Source organism: Anser cygnoides, chromosome 13 (assembly GCF_040182565.1).
Source record: "Anser cygnoides isolate HZ-2024a breed goose chromosome 13, Taihu_goose_T2T_genome, whole genome shotgun sequence".
Taxonomy (NCBI): Eukaryota; Metazoa; Chordata; class Aves; order Anseriformes; family Anatidae; genus Anser; species Anser cygnoides.
The window spans coordinates 1,726,587-1,744,591 of NC_089885.1; the positions used below are offsets into that span (position 1 = coordinate 1,726,587).

The following is an 18,005-nucleotide window of genomic DNA, read 5'->3' on the forward strand; positions in this document are numbered from 1 at the left end:
GCCATCAGAATACAGTTGGCTATTTTGGTTTCAATGCTTCATTGTCACACATGAAGGCTTTTGCAAGTACATGAGGTCTTTTTAGTCAGCAGTTACAAAATATGTAGTCACTTAGACGTTCAGTAGAAAAGAACATCACAGCAAAATTCCTACTAATATTTGAGGGAGCAGACTCATCATATAAAGTAGAAAATGTATTATTATGCATACACATATAAAATATATATACGTATACACATACACAAACGCACACATACAGATTAAAAAAATCATATATTAACCAGTCAATATTCTTTAATTGCCTTCTGAAGACGTAATGTAAAAATCCTTACTTATTTGATAATTTTTCCTTTAATTTTTTTTGGAAATTACTGCAATATGGTCTGATATTGGCAGCACTGATTGTCCTTTATGGTGCATAGCTGAAAGGTGTGAGAGTAAAGGCAAGGAAATGCTGAACTGAAAGTTATCAAGTTACTATTAAGGCTCTAATAGACTTGCAATCAATAGCCAGGAATATTTTCATTCTCTTGCACAAGGATTTATAAATGTGGCTTCATAGCCTGATGGTAAAATACTAGGGTGCAGATGGATTACTTTAATAGCAGAAGAGTACAAACAAGCTGGATCCAGCTCATACCCTTGTAGATAGATGACTACGCTGACACAGAGGAGAATTTACACTGCTCTAACTTGTTCTAATAAAACTAAGATTATGGTGCAATGCTACGCTGATAGTAAGCTACCAGTGAAATAATGTTGAGAAAATGTTAAAAATCACAGTTGTTTATGCATTTCATTTTTTTTCTAGGGGAGAGTATATCGAGTACCCAAAGACATTTCTATAGAATTTGAAAAACACTAGTGGCACAAAGACAAATTTCCAAAGCTAGACTACGACTATGTTCTCATAAACACAGACGACTACTCATCTGTCTAAGCACACCACTGTTCCCAAAGGACATTAGGACACGCTAAACTGTTGCTATCAATTCTATAGAATCAGGCTCTCTAAAGAGGAAAACAATAAAAATCGCAGTTCAAAAGTTTATATGTGACTGGTATGTGCTTTAATACTCGATCTAAGAGAAAAGCTAAGGCATTTTTTTTAACTGAAATACAAAAAAATCATAGAATTTTTAAGAATGATTGATAAGACTATTCATTTTAAGTGAGGAAGTTCTAAAATATTCACAAAAACATCAAAACCATTCATAAAGATGAAGACAATATTCTTTTAAAAAGAGAAGTACAAGACATAATCTGCAAAGCATCTGTTCGTGAAATAAAGTCACTTATTACACTGATAATTCCAAGACATTAAAATATTCAAGGCTCAGTAATAATTTCACCATCTAAAAAACACAGTTGGAAAATACTAATTCTTTTTAAAAGTAACCACAACGTCTATCTACCTATCTGTCCATTTGTTCATCTTGACAAAAATTCCAAACTCTGAACTCTTTCAAAAGCAAAACTGACAGAAAGGAAAAGACTCTCCCAGACTCACAAAAATCATCAACTTGATCTGGAGCCAAAGCCTTAATGAGCTGCTTGCAAACTTGGGTCATGCTCCCTAAGACACTACAGCAGCCATCCAGCCCCTTGTGCAGGAGGCATCGACTGATCAATAGCGAGGTGTAAATCTGCTACGTTGACATGCCCAGTAGAGAGATAGGGACCAAGGGACGGGAGCTGCTGGGTAGTTCAGGTGACATAAGGCATGAAATCAGACCTCTTAGTCCCGCTGATCACAGAATAGCTTGCTTTCTGTGAAGATGAATGTTCATGGGGCTCATCTAAGTGCTGTTTTTCAGCAATAAGAGGAATGGCATATAACTCCAAGAGTAAAACTCATAGAAAAATGATGAATTCTCAGCTAGGAGAAGGTGAGAGAATGGGAGTTCATTTCTTTCTTTACATCCTTCTCTATCTGGATGTTTTGTTATATACTTCTGGCTTCTTCTCTGGAGTGGTAATGCAAGTCCTGTAAAAGCTACACATGAAGCAGCATCCCAAACAAATTTACGTAAATAAATAATTCTATTACAGAAACTAGATTAACCCCACACAGAATTCCTTAATTAAATTCTGAGAAAATATTTTGATATCCCAGTACTGTAGTAATGTCCCTCAGCTTTGTCGAGGGCTTGATACCGCTTCTCTAAGTTCTATGCATTTGCCCTGTGCCTGGCACCTGTAGGCCTAGAAATCCACTTTCATTTGGACCTACAACACGTTTTCCTTCATTTTCATTAAAAGTTACAGATTTGTAAGAGGAAAAATGAAGAACAAAATAAGATTTGAAAAGCAATCCACTGCAGGAGTTAGGAAAAACACAAATGCCAGAAATCTTGCAATACCAAAAAATTAGTCTGCATTTCTCCTGGGTAAACCAAGTAGATACACATTTGTACCTGTATCACATCCAAGAAATAGTTACTAAAGCATAATATATTACTACTTAGCTAAGTGATAGGAAAGCTAAGAAGCCTCCAGTTTGATCATGTAAATTTTTCAACTTCTTTTCAAACAGTTCTGTAACTGTGTGTTTATATATATATTTAATTGTATCTCTATACCAATGCTTAAGTAGGCAATTGAAATAAAATTTGATTTAGATGTCAAAAGAAGTGCAAAGGGATTTTTTCAGAGGCGTAGCTGTTGAAACATAAGAACAATTCTGATTTTTGTGAAATCCAGAAAATATGTAAAGATGGTAGCCAAAAGGAATTTGGAACTGAAACAGTTGTCCTACTTTGGCAAATATCAAACAAGCCCACTGTTAGCTGACTCTTCTAAAACAGTTAAAACTTCCTGTGACACTGGCAAGAAGCAGAAACTTGCTCTTTACTGATTTTTTATCTATTCTATTACATACAAGAAATGGGAAAGGGAGAAAAAAAAACCACACAAAAAACACATGAACATCTAAACGTAGATAATAATCAGATAGTTAGTAATAGTTAGTAATCAGATAATTAGATAATAAACATCTGTTTATAAACTATTCCTTTATCTCCCATACTCAGCAAACCATTTAGCATAAAAACAAGGCAGCTATGCTAAGGGAAAACAACACACCTATTTGGCAAAAGAAGATATATGAACCATACTGTCTTCTTTAAAATCTACCCAGCAAAACTGTATGGAAATTATAAGACATGACTTATAATTATAGTTAAAATCAGACCCATAATTTTATCCGGTGCAATGCTATGCCCTGTTTTATCTTTCTGCTTACAAGAACCGTAGGAAAAACAAAGTTCAAGTGTGAAAGAAGAGGGAAATGGCCATGAACAATATTTATCTAACTTATTTTATCATTCTATTTTTATGTATATAATTGAAATACATTTAAATCCCACCAGGGCATTGTATTTGTGAATACAACCGCTTTGTTAAAATTTCCTCTTTTGAGTGGGACTTGTCTTTTGAATCATTCACATAGAGTTGTTTCCCTTTATTCATTCTTAGTTACTTTACATAGTGTTTGAAAACCTAGCCCCGTGACTCTGGACGTGAAAGGATGTACAGAGAACCTGTATCCCTTACTTAGTACTTCAGTACAGCGCAACAACAGTGACACGATGATGACTCACTGGTCTGTCGTTGCTGTAGGCAAGCTAAGTCTGCTAACCAGGTGACTAAAGCTCCTGGCAGAAATCTGGAACAATAATTCTATAAATACAGGATGGTGCCAAAATCAATCAAGAACAGCTTCTAATACGGAACAGTTGTCTAAAGTACAATTGTCTTCTGGTTTCATTGACTGTTTAACAAAAAAAGATAAAAACTACCACACTGAAGGCAGAAATTACTCTCGTATAGATCAGTATGTGCTTTATCAGTATGATACACTTTGACGCTGTTACATTAATCTAGTATTTTTAAAAAATGCTTTTCTGTGCCTTAGGACTTTCCTTTTTGCTACAATTCAAGTGACCTCTGAGTGAAACTGATCTAAATACACAGATGTTAGTGAGGCAAGGAAGGAATAAGGGAGCTTGTGGTTTCATCTATATTTTCAGTAGTATATTAATTTTTGTCTTGGAAAATCAAAATAGTACTTACAATAATATTTACATAGTTTCTATAAAGAATAGTATGTAATACTTGCAGAATACTGTAAAACCATGAAACAAGAAAGAAAAATTACTAATATTGTGATTTTTTTGCTTATATTCTGTGGTTAGAAGCATGGCTTAAAACAGATAAATGAACATGAGATAACTAAAGTAGACAGAGCTGCCCATAGTTCTCTTTGCCATGAATTTCCTCCTGTGGGTATTCATGCATATTCCAACTGAATTTATTACCAGAATTTGAGTCTATGTCCAAATACCTGCACTCCCATGCACATGGTCAAAAGCCAAGGTGTAAAGTGACAAATGCCACTCACTCAACAAATTTTACTGGATGACAGGAGCATATTTCCTATGGAAAATACTATCTAGTTATCCAAAACAGATTTCCTAGAAATAGCTATCCAGAGAACAGATACACATTTTCAGGCAATAACATTTCACATATACTTTTTTATCTTAAAAATAAAAAGATAAGGTACTCTGCAGATCTATGACCCTTTCTACTACTATAGTCTCTGTTTTCCAAATCAGCCTAGACCTGTTGTATTAATATGTAATTATTTTTCTCTTTCCAAATTTATACTCATTCTCTTTCAGTTTTTGTAAATGAAAATACTGGTCTTTACAGAAAGCTAACAGGCCTACTTGCTTATTGCTGGCCATAAAATAACAACATGTCTTTAACTTTTATTTATCACTTTCTATACTATTCCATTACTCAAAATAATGAGCAAAGACTATCTGCAGCATGATGACCCAGGTTACTATAAAGCTGCACAAAGACTTTTATACGTACAAAAACATTTATACATACGAATACTATCACACTGTTCCAGGGAAAGCCAAACCAGAGCTTTTCCCAAAGAAAACTAACAGTTATACACAAACAATTTAAGTCGCCTCATTGGCCAAAGTGACTGGATCTCAAATTATTCAAAAGAAGGACCCTCAAGTACCATAGCTGCCGACATTAAAATTGTAATTCATTGTAGCTGACAAATGTTTACATTTTTATTTCCATACAGGATGGTATCTTTCCTGCATTATTAAAGTTAAGGTCATATTTACAGCTTTTATTTTAAGTTCATTGTCATATTTACCGTTTTCAATTCATCTTTTACAGTTTAGAAGTCTTAATTTATTTTTTTTTTTTCTGTGTAGTGGAAACACATGGGACTTGGACTGGATTTAAGCCCCTTGCCACATGTTTGTTTTTTAATATGATCAGCTTCTCTACAGGCTGGATTTATTGTTTAATTAGGTAGAAAATGACTAAATACAAGAGAAATGTCAAAACAGCAAATACTGAACAAGACTGTTGGAAGGAAGGATCATAAATGAAGCTCCCCCTGCATTTATATTTTTGGAATAACCACAAGTGTGGTTATTTAACTCAGGAGAAGGCTCCATTCACAAACAAGTTCCTAATGAATTGCATTGCTCAAATAGTAATTGTCTCCTTGCTTGGTGGTTTATGATCATCAACACCTGTGTGCCTCGGGAGCTATAAAAGCCATTCTGTTTGCTATGGAAACCTTGAACTGGGAAAAAAAAGGAAGGCACAAAAGTGCTTTCTGTATCTCTGCATTGGGGGTAAGATTCTCAGGATGCTCAAATAAGAGTGCAAGGAGAACGAATAAATCTTCTTCAAGAGCTCATTCTCAACTGCTTTTGTGCGTGCACATTTATATATATGTATTTTCTGTGATTATTTCTGCTTTTAGCCCTACTTCAGCTTAGACCGAGAGTCAATATGCACAGGTTTTTGTAGTTTGAAAGCCCATCAATGTTCATTTTGAAGGGCACAAATAATTATGAGCTTGATTAAAAAAGAACAAGGGAAAACCATACTACTGGAAAACCATACTACTGAATGTATCTCTTGCTAAGTGATAGTTGCTAAGACCTCCCCGGTTCTAAAAAGTATCATAAACAAGATGATATCTTTAGGAAAACAGAAACCCAGTGCCTTAAATAGGCACCTTAAATAACTATATAATACAAAAAGGAAGGACCTCATCTATATGAGGAGCTAAATACACTTCTTAACTCCAAAACTGTCTAAGTCTTTAAGTATTTAAAGACATAATCAAACTTTAGGGCTCTGAAATATTGCTGAAGAGTAACTAAAAATCACAACTGCCTTGAACCCCAAATACTTCTCCTATTAATCTAGTATTTTAGTACTTCAAAGTTTTATAGAAATTAATGATAATTGAATCTCAGGTTCATGGTCTGGTACCTTACTGTCCCTTTAGAGGAGCTATTACCATGGTGATAAGATTGCTTAAATTAAGCTGTCTTCTTCACAGTATTTGGCTCATCGCCAGTGCATTGAAGGGAGATTTCAGTCCACTCAGCACAGCATTAACCTTACTGCCAACACTGCTAAATGGGTTAGGGGAACTAGAAAGAAATTTGATTTAAAAAAGGAAGGAACAAGCAAATATGTAAAACACTGAAGCACAAAACAGGACTAAAAATGAACATATTGATATAAAATCAACATGAGGGAACTTTTGATATTTAGACAGAAAAAATAAAAGATCTAATGGTTGGGTGATCTAAATGCAAAACTTAACTTTCCTCAAAATAAGCACATCCAATGGTTTATCCATGAGGGGACTGTAACATACTGTAAGGAGCATCAGGAGTAATGCCAGATAATAATCCATATTTGATGTTATATTTTTTTTTTCCTAATTTGGGAATTAGATTTAAGTGAAAACAAACAAATAGCAAGCACCAGAATAGACAAATGCAAAAATGCGAGATATATGGAAACAAACACTGAGTCAACTAACAGGGCACAGAGAAAATGAAAAACACTGCTTTGAATTGTCACGATTTAATACATACTGCATAAAATGCAGTAAGCTACGTTCAGATGGGGCTGTCAGAGATAATGACAATGTATTACACTGTAAATCATAAGATTTGAAACATTAGAGCAAAGTACCTATGAAACCTGAAAAAACAATTATTTTAGTGGAAATGGAGAGAATAGGCAATAGGTTGCGAGTACTTTATTCTGGGGGCGTAGAAAAAAATCAATTTACATAAGAGCCCAATAGCATTATCCTAAAAAAGAGAATTGATGTTTCCTGTGTTTTTATGTAGTGCGAGAGATCCTTGCAGTCTTTTTCCAGCCATACTTACAAATTAGTTTTCTGTGTGACACAATGAAATTACTGCATTCTCGTAAGTCATTTTAATAATGAATAAGTTGTTTTCAAAACTGTGTGCATGGATACAGACAGAGCCTGCATCTGCATTTGTGGGCACGTTGCAGCGCCCAAGGCTTCAGCACAGTCAGCCAGCAGCATGAGCTGGGACATATCCTGCAGATCCAGTTTTTCTCCAATTTCTAGAGGTACTCTACGACTTGTATTCTGAAGTTTTAAGGTGTTCCTAATTCCTGTGTTCATTTAGGTTGTTTACAATCACCACCAGGCCGAGAACTGGCCTTGGCAATGACAGAGCTCGAGACTGGGCTTGGCTTTACCAAAGGCTTGTGTGAACTCGAACAAGCCTTTGCCACTTTCCAAGTCGGTATCCTCAGTGAACAGTTGGGCCAGAAAGTCGAGTCCTGACATGACTGGTTTGTGGATCAGTCCATGCATATAACACCTCTAGATGAAGCACTGAACTGAGCTCCTGATTTGCCCTTTTCAATTAAAATATAACCAGGTTTTACTCTACAAAAAACCTCTTAGAACACAGACCTCATTAAACATCTCTACTACAGCCCCTTTCACCTAATGTAGGTTTCAAAAACCAATTGTGCACAAATACATCTCTAATCAGAGTATGTTAAACATTTTCAGAACTATAGAATTTTCTTTTACATAAATATGATGCATTATCTTCATAAGCAGCCTCATAAACTTGCTTCACTTCTCATTATCTGGGGTGAACAGGATTTACAGTCACACGATTAGTTCTAAGGAATCTGTTCCTGCCTGGAAAGTGTCTCATACTACGTGGCTGGAGCTAAACCATGCAAACACATGTGCAGTTTGTGTATTAACAGGAGATACAGTTGGATAGAAAAGCTGAACATGTGCATTCTCATTTTTGCCCAGTTATTACAGTAGGGAATAAATTACTGTCTCTAAATCTTCTTTTTGATTGCAAATGTTCCAAATTAAAAAAAAAATCTGCTTGGACATATTAGTATGCACATATTAGGTAGATTTTGTGCTATTAAAGATTTAGCACAGAAATACAGCTGCCATTGACATGTTTCCCTTTATTTTGCAGGATTATTTTTAACGGACAGCTAAACATTAATGCAGGAGGAAGGCAAGAGAATCCAGATATTAGGCCAAAGTATTTGTTCAATTCTGGCTGAATCACTCCCTGTTAAAGGCAGAAAAAACAAACAGCGAGCCCTGCTTTTTCTCTAAGGCTATGCCATGTACTAGAGACTTCTGAGAAGTGTTAATCACAGATGTTCTTTATTACAAAGCTCCCGTGCTGTATCACTTGTCTCCACATACACTGCAGGTACATCTTGGGAATGGTCTTGCAGATTCTACTTGCAGATTATGCAGCCTTTCAGCCAGCTTCAGGGGAGGCTGCAGCGAGCTGCTGGAGGGTGCATGAAATCAGCTGAAACAACCACTGAAGGTTAGGAACGTGGAAAATTCCCAGTTAGTGAATTGCCAAAGGGTTGCCCCTACTATGGTTTCCAGTCTGAAAAACGAATCCACTGCACAGCCCTTTCATCAGTATCCAATTATATAGATTATAGAATCAAGTAGATATACAGATATTACACTAGAAAATGTACTTTATGAGAAGTTTCAAATCTGTAAAAATAATAACAAACAGAAAAAAAAAACAAACACAGAAGTGAACACTTAAAATTGCAAAGTATTTTTCCCAGCAAGGAGGTTTGAAAAGAAAATAGTGAATAGGGATGCAGAAGAGCTAAATAAGATCTATTTTAGTGTTGTCTGAAAACAATCAAAAGGTACTTAGTGGGTACAGAATGCCTAAGGAGTAGTCTTCTGTGTAGCAGACAGTATAGATAGATAAGCTTGTGACATCATGAATGGCAGACATTTATCTTTATAAAGATTATGTAAATAGAAGCTCTGATTCCAACCATCTATTCAATATTGATTTTTTTAAAGTGCATTTAATAAGAAATAGAATTTCAGTGATACTTGAGTATTTGCATTTGAAATTTGTACTTTTTATTATTTTCAATGAATATTATTTCACCATTATTCTGTTATCTGATTTTTGTTCTTTTTGTCCTTAACTTCTCAGTTTAAATAAGTTAAATATATTCTCCTTTGACTCAATTTTAAATGACAAATTTCTGTTCTGAAATCTGGACAAATGTAGTTAAGAATGAATGTAATACAAGTATTTGCAAAATTACTTTCAGTTTGTCTGTCTGATTTTATTTTGAATAAACACAACGAGATGAAGAACTAGCTGAACTAAAATTTTGTTCATGTTCACTTTTGGAGGAAAAGTTTCCATCCTCCTTCATTCTTTTTGTGATTTGTCCTTAGGACAAATAAAGAAAGCTTTATTGCAGAATGAATCAGCTTATTCCTGAATCCCAACTTAACAGCCTTCAGAGAAGAAATACTTAATTTGACACTTCTAATTAGCAGCAGTTAAGTGTTTAAAGATGTATATTAAAATTAAATTATGTAATAAAATAAAAACAAACTTCCCATAAAAGAAAAAAAATTAGGTCCCAGTGATTAATTGTGATAAATGGCCACTGGACGTGTGCATTAACAACAAAACACTTCTATGCATATTGCCTTACATTCTGTAGTTCAGATTAGTTGAATGTCAGACATTCATCTGTGTGTCACCAACCACCACCTTAACAGACAGTTATGCACCTCCTATGTTTGACAGTGCTAAAAGCTAAAGGAAACCCTAGTCCAAACTTGAAACTCTGCTCACAATAAAGAGGAAGAAGGTTGTTCAAGGGCTTGTTTTAGGGATAAAGTCAGCAAACACAGCTGTAGTTAAAAGCCATCAAATTAGCTAATACTTCACAGGAATGAAAAAGCTTATGGTCAAAGACTCAGAGGAAGCTGTGCATGTACCTCTGCAGGCAGAATTTTGGGTTCTGAATCACAGGTTTGCTGAATACATAGCGTATTTGCTTTCCATTATTTTTCAGAACAGAGTATTAGTGTAAATTGTGGCTGATCCTGCAGTTGAACCCTTCCTCCCTAGTTCCCAAATGTAAGGCTCTTCATGCTCCATACATCTCTTGGACCTGTATCACTTCTCTATTATCAAATGATCATCAAATGATGTTCTTTGTGTACACGTGCAATAACATGTTTAAATATGCCTTGAGGGAAATATTATTTTAGTATTATTTAGTATTATCTTAGTATTATTTTTATTACATCATTTCTTATCAACAGGAAGCCAAATCCTGAACAGTGACCTACTCCAGGAGTGTCAGAACAAACCTTCTGTTTGTTGATTACAAAACGTCCCTGGGAGAATGTGGGATGGTCATACAAATAGAGGAGTACAAATCTTTGCTGCACACACCTCTAACATACTTATGTAACCTATGCACCTTAAGAAAATCAATCTCTTCCCAAACTTTGCAAAACACATGCTTTTACAAGCATTGACAATCTAGATGAATCAATTAAGAACGATCTTGCATGGCTACACTATATGCCTCAAATCTAAATGCTTTGGCATGTCCCGAATGACGACCTTGCATTCCCCACCATCTTCACATACCAACATCAGGCCTCCAACCCTTTTTTTTTTTTTTTTTTTTTTTTTTTTAACATTTTTAAACCTGTATAGAGCAGGTTGGTACATACCTGGTTTCCAGCGGTATGTTGCTGTTCAAGACCCAGCTGTTATGGAGATGCACCGAATCTTGTGTACTGGTGGGGGGAGTGGGGGCAGCAGGGCTGGGCTGGCTGCGGGTCGTCATTGACCTCCTCTGAAGTGTGTCGGCTGCCGGCGGTGGTTTCCTGGTGCAGGTGCATGCATGCGGTGGCGGAGGCGGCGGCGGCAGGGGTCTGAACGTGAACTGGTTGTGTGGGCTCCCCGGCATGTCTGAAATGACACAGAAGGGAGACCCATAGGCTTATTGTTTTGAAAGGACGGGGAGAGCATGAGGATGATACAGCATTTGATGGGATTAGAGCATTGTGCAACTGATCATGTTATTAACTCAGGTGTCTGTAAAATGTTGGTGTGGTGCGAAATAATTTAAGGTGCAACACTTTACTGAAATGATGAGTATTAGACACAGATGTACCCTCCAGCACTGAAGTTAGAGCAACAACAACAACAACAAAAAAAAAAAGTAGAAGAAGATATAACCTTCACTCAATTTGTCATAGGATTTTTTGGGGAGGAGGTTAAAGAACAAATAAATCAAGTTGACATTGAATTGCTGCACAGATACCAACTGATTTCATCGGGTATAAATCTCATTTAAGAAGAGCTGCAAAAGAAATAGACACAGTACAAGAATTATTCTCTCACTTAAAATCAAGAAAGAAAATAACTGAATAATTCCTACCGCCTAATAAATACCTTCCATAAAATAAGATCAATGCATTTCTACTACTCTGGTACTGCATTTGTTAACTGAGCGCTGGGAAAAGGCTCTCTGAACGACTACCTGAATGATCCAGATACCTGGAGAAAAGGGCTCGTGGCAGCGTGCGGGCTGGCAAAGAGCTCCAGCCACAGGAGAGGCTGGGATGGGTGATGGGTATGTGATGAGCAGTGCATGGGGGGCACCCATGGGCCTGCCCCATGCAAATACAGAAGATGCACATACCGTGCAGCGGAACTTGGAAGGGACGATGAAACCGTGTTTGTCTCCCACAGGAGTGTCCAAGACCTCTCAGTGCAGCATGAGATGCGGCTATGGAGAATAGAGGCAAGAAATCCCTTTCTAAATGAACAATAACAAATAATTTGCAAAGAAGATGCTGATAAACATTACTGCTGGATTGGGTGAGCTGTGAAGCTATTAACCTGAAACTCCTCCGGCTAATTTCCTCCAGCCTAGTATGTCTTAATCCCATTCCTACACTCACCCTCGCTCTCCCTGTCCCCTCAGCCAACATCCAGTTGCATTTGCACAAAACCAGCTGGAGCAGAGCTCTGATGAACCTGAAAAAATTCCCTGCAAGGAACTACTGCCGCCCTCCATTACAACATGTGCTTTCTTCAAATTATGACATGGTTTGTCTTCAAGGTGAAAGATGAAAGCGTGCCCTTTCCCTTCTTGGAATGGCTGGCAGGAAAAAAAAGGAAAAAAAAAAAAAAAAAAAGCACTTTTTTCTCTGTGACAGCCACAATTTGCCCCAGCTGGAGAACCAAGGTTGTTTAGTGCTCCACATAAGCTCCTCTGTGCTGCAGTAAGCAAAGCTGTCACGGATTTGGCCCAGACTTAATCCTTTTAATTTCATTGATCTTTTATCAAGGCAGTATTCTTACAGTTGCATTAAGGTTTACACTGCAATATTAGTTTGCATATACCAGAAAAGCATTTCTAAGCATATTAGAAAATTGGAGACCTCAGTAAATTAAATCACTGGAGTCAACAGTCCAGAGCTCTGAAATAATCTGCTAAGGCACTTTCATATAATAATCTCAGTAAATCCTGTATCCTGCTATTTTAGAAGGGAAATCTACCAAAATTTTGGACATATTATTTGATGTCCAGCATCCTCTAGTATGTGATCAGTGACTTTCCCTTACTTAGCGGTATCAATCTTAAATGCACTCTACAGAAGATTTGCAGGATTACCACACATCCTATCATTTGCATGACAAACCATTTTAATGGTTGTACCTCTGTCCCATCAGTTAGAAAATTACTGATCTTTGCCAGGAACACAGTCAGGCACTGCAAGGTACTTCAAAAGCTCTGTAGTAAATGTTGAGCAGCCAAGGTGGCTGCTTCTCTAGGTAAATGGGAAAATCTCTAGGATCTGTATGGCAACACACCTCTTGAGTTCCTTTCTTCTCCTTTTACTGTCCCTGTCCTGTCGATAGCGTGCAATTACCTGACAAATAGTCTAGTTTGTTCCATGCAATAGACTGGTTCTGCTTTGTGAACCATGAAACATTTCTGGTCAGTAGGGTACCTTGTATCTCTCAGTGCTATTTCTCACAATACTTTAATGCACCAGATTTCCTGGGGGATTCCTTTTTAATTATCACACTTGTCACCCCTTCCTGCAGCTCTTGGCATCGCAGGAAACCTCACATCACATTCTGAGGTATTTTGGTGATTTAAAGACAGGTCTTCTGCATCAGCCCTTCACTTCAATGAAGCGTAGCAAAGTCGTCAAGCAGAGAATCTGGCCTGAGTTTCCAATTAGTTCTTACGGACTTTCTAATTTAGTAAACTTATTTTTATTTTGCTCGAAACTAAGTCTACATCCCATTAACTTTATTTTTATACCACAAAAAAATGTTGCTTGGGATATAAAACAGCATTGTATCTAAATCTGCATGCTCACGATTCTTCAGGGCTCCGAGTAAACAGTAGACTGTAAAATAACTTCATGCAAAATCATTCAAAGACCAAAAAAGAAAGAAAAGAAGAAAAGAATTACAGAAATTTGTCTAAAATTTCCAAATTTCCAAAGTGCACAGGAGTGCTACAGAAGTTAACTTAGCTGTGAATTTTTACCCCACTGCAGCATAACGCTACCTACCCATGACAACACCTGCTTTTACGTGGAAAAGCTGCTTACAATGTTCAGATTTTATTTTTTTAGACAAAAAAGTTTATGTATGTTTGGCAAATATAACATTATTTATTTTCAAAGTGTTTATTGACACGTTAGAAGTTTCCATTAATCTAAAATTCTAGCTACTAACAGGATTTCAGCTCAGAGTTTACATTTACAATAATTTGCTACAGATCAGCTTCTTGGCTGAGCAACATGCAAAGCCAGAAGAGATGCTCCTGGGCCTCAGTGTTGGTCTTCTCATGTGGAAGGGGCACTGTCCCCACCCACACTTGCATTTAGCCCTCAGCCCCATTTTTTATTTTTTTTTTTTTACAGTCAGGAGGGGCAGTTTAGAAAATGTCTAAATTCATTCCCCTAAAAGTTGATTGTTTTAGAGTTCTCCCATCTCCACAGAGCACATCCAGAACTGTTAATGCTTCCTGAAGAGATAAATAGGACATTTCTGCTTTCTTTGCACTTCTTTATTGTATATCAGATCTGCTTTAACTCGCACGTTGCCCATCCACTCCATAAACTCCACTTAAACTTCTTTCAATTCATTTTTCTAGGGGTTTTATTTCATTCTTTGGTAACAGTGTTAATTTGTTCAGCTTTTTTTCTTCCGAGACATCTCTCAAACGCAAGGTACTCACCCCAAAGGAGACAATGCTGTACTGGTGCTAGCTATAAAAGACAAAAACATTTCTGGTAATTCTGCTCATTTGAAGGGTTTCTACTTGCTCTTCTTTCTTTGAAGCTTGAAAGGGGGAGTTGTAGTTTTGTCCTAAATGTTTTTCTTTGGTTCTGCCTCATTCTTTTGGAAGGCCCTTGATCGATACTGAACACAGGCTGCTCCATGGCAGTGGAATATTGCTTGGTACCTCCAGCTACGGGGCACAGACCTGAACAGCCCCTTTTCAGCTGTCAAGTTCTGCTCTTGCTTTTTCCTTCAGGGGAACACAACTACTCAGATCCTTCTTTTCTCCTAGACACCCGCTTCTTAGTGAGCACAACGGTCACTGACTTGGAAACTTCCCCTCCTCAGCCCCATTTGGTTGAGTGCTGCCATTCTCTTCAAGAGCTCCTGGAGGCACAAACCAGTGGACAACATGAGCATTAACTTCTCATTCTCCTTAAGAGTCATGCTAAAATGCCTTCATAAAGATGCAGCGGAATTGCTTTATAGCCTGACAAAAATGAAGTAAGAAGCTTTATCAACTAGTTAGCTCCCAATAAAATTATTTTTGAAAATAAGCCAGGACTTTTGCTAAACCTTTTTCCTAGCAGTTCTGAAGCACACTTTACTATACTTTTCGGATCCACAAAGAAAGGGTAATTGAACTGTTTTATCATTCACTGACAAGTCTACAACAGCCTGCATCAGTACTAAGTGAAGTATATCAAAGAGAATATATTAAAAAGTAATGAACCTTAAAAGGTTTGCATCTAACCTATAGTGCTTTTGAGATATTTTAATTTTTTCAGTTCCTAAATTCATTATTTATTGGTACGTTTTTTTCTACCAGACTTGTCTCAGCTGAGTATGAATTAGCTTGCAAGCTGTTATTTAATGAACTAAATAGCAGCACATGTTCAGAGATTTTCATTTAGTTTACTATTCTATGGGCATACTACTACTCAGTTACAAACCAAGAGGAGAAGGATCAAGCCAAGAGCACTGTGCACAATTTACGTAAATGGGCACTGAAGAACTGGAAAACGTTCAGTGCAGGGAAGACAAAGGATCTCAATGCTTAAGACTACAGCTAAAAACACAGAATAAAAAATATATATATATCAAACTTACAATGAGGGTTATGTACTGGGTTTGGGCAGACAAACTGAGACTTACATGCAGGTCCCACTGTTGCAGAGTGCTGGCTCTGCTACATGTTAATACACTTATTGATCTTTACACCCTTTCCTTCCATTCTCAATTTGATTTTATGAGACTACATCTTTAGACTTATTTTTTTTTCTATGTATGCCCCAATGACCTTTCCAAACCATAATTAGTTGTTGTCTGTCTCTGAATTCCTTTTATTTTTGCTGTGACATATTTTGAGAAAAGGTAAATATGAAAAATATTTGTATATGGGACTGCTCTGTTGATGTATAAATTTTTGTTCCATTCAATAATCCGTTTTGCACTTGCTCTTTCTGACATAGCTCAGTATTTAGCTGGCTTACCTTACGTGTAAAATGCTTTGCTTCTAGCACTTTGCCAGACCACTGGGATATGAAAGCATCCAACCAGTACCTTTAATACCAATTTACCATTATAGTTTTGCTACATATAATTTCTTTTTTTTCCACTCAGTCTTTTGCAGAGTAAATCTTCCAGAACATAAAATATCAAACATCCCTAAAGAATTCTACAAACCACATGGTTTTGTGCAAAATAAAGGTTACAATTCAATGAATGCTTGCAAACTAAAGGTCACATGGACTCAAAGTTCACATACTAAGGAAGAGAGATGTAGAGACCTTCAGAGACCAGCCCTACTGCCCACCACAGGCTGCTGCCTTGCACCCACGTGCCCTGAGCTCACCCCCACCAAAGCCAGCTTGCCTGGGTGAGATGGCTGGGACGGTGCCGGAGAGCCTGATGGAAGGAGGGAACAATTAAGCAATGTGGATAACCAAGGGGCTCTGGGCCCCTATCAGTACAGATGCAACTTGAAATAGCCAAGTATACAATTTTATACCACACCACCACTGTAAGAGTAGAATGAACCCTACATATCGTTATTTAGGGGCTGTGCTGAAAATACAGCACTTCACTTCCAAGGAGAAATTAATGGAGGTCTTAGACCATGTATTTTGAACAGCATCAATGAGCATAAAATACATCTGGATTTACATTTTATGATATCAAACAACTTTATAATACTATAACACTCAGTCCAATGTGTTCATATGGATCCCATTAAATGTTTCCATGATGTTCTTAGTACTACATATGTTCAATTCACTTGAATCCCTTACAGTTATACAACATACATTAACAGCTTCCAGCTTATCATTTGTGGATCATTTTAACACAAAAATGGTAAAATAAGAATTCTAACAGTTTCCTAATGCTAATTCACTTCTGCTACTTTTCTTCAGGATATTCAAGTTGAGCCACATTTAGAAATGAAATACAATGGCAATTCAACACTTTACACATGCAAGTAACATTTATGTTGAATGATGTATGGTTTAACTATACAGCAAAAAAAAAAATCTGTATATAGGCTATGAGGAAGATAAGGACTTCTTATGAACTATTTGCAGCACATCTTCTTCTATTTTTACATGAATACAATAGTCAAAACTTCTCGTGTAAGACCTAAGTGGCTATATTTTATAAACATTCATAATGAACTTAATTCTAGCAAACTTTATGAAAACATAATTAACCAGTTTTGAACACCAAAGTAGAAAGAAAAGCTTGGAGCATTAGCAGCAGATCTCTATTTAAAACTTTTTTGCCTTACAGAAGTAACTATTTCCTGTTTCTTTAATTCTGTTTAATATACTCTCTTGTGAAAACAGTGGTATATTCAACTAAAATTCTTTCTGAAGTCCATATGTATTTAGGAAGATCAATATAAGCCTGATATTTTCCCATTATTATAATTTTCATTTTTGGGCTACTTCAAATAAACAAATGCTGCATTACTTAAAGTTTACTAGGAAATCTTTGGAAGCCAAACAGTATAAATGACTTTCTTATCTGCATATAATATTGATATTTAATATCAATAACTTAAAACTTGTAGCAAAAGAGAGTGTAAGGAATTTTCATTAGCAGGTCTTCTGTATTTGGGCAATTGCTGTTGCACATCAGGATGGTAATGCTGCTGGGCTCCTTTTCTGGTAAGACATCAATTAGTAACATGACAAAAGCAGGAAAAAAAAATACTGGAGACTTCACAGTGTTTTGGAAAATAAAAAACAGCTTCCTCAGAAGTGTTTCTGCAAACAAACTGTTCCTTTGCATAGCTGCAGAAAGACGTAGGAGATTTTTTCAGGCAAAAGAATGGAGGTTTGAACTCATTAGGGAAGGAAAGGCAGTGATTTATCTCTAGGGAACTGTCACATGGCAGCTCTTCCTAACTTTGCTGATAGGACGCATTTAATAATATTCTGCCTTTCAAGATTCAAAAGATTCTGGCATTTGTCTTTTTGTCTACCATATGCTTAG

The 18,005-nt window shown here is 36.6% G+C and overlaps 1 protein-coding gene across 18 annotated transcripts in view; it reads right to left on the minus strand.

Annotated features, from left to right (window-relative positions):
- TENM1 (teneurin transmembrane protein 1) overlaps window positions 1-18,005 on the minus strand; it is an 848,278-nt gene that overhangs the window by 148,108 nt on the left and 682,165 nt on the right. For all 18 annotated transcript variants that reach the window (XM_048070576.2, XM_067005240.1, XM_067005241.1 and 15 more), the window contains one exon: window positions 10,925-11,165. In XM_048070576.2, coding sequence (XP_047926533.1) covers window positions 10,925-11,165 — 241 coding nt within the window. The remainder of the gene's footprint in view (window positions 1-10,924; window positions 11,166-18,005) is intronic.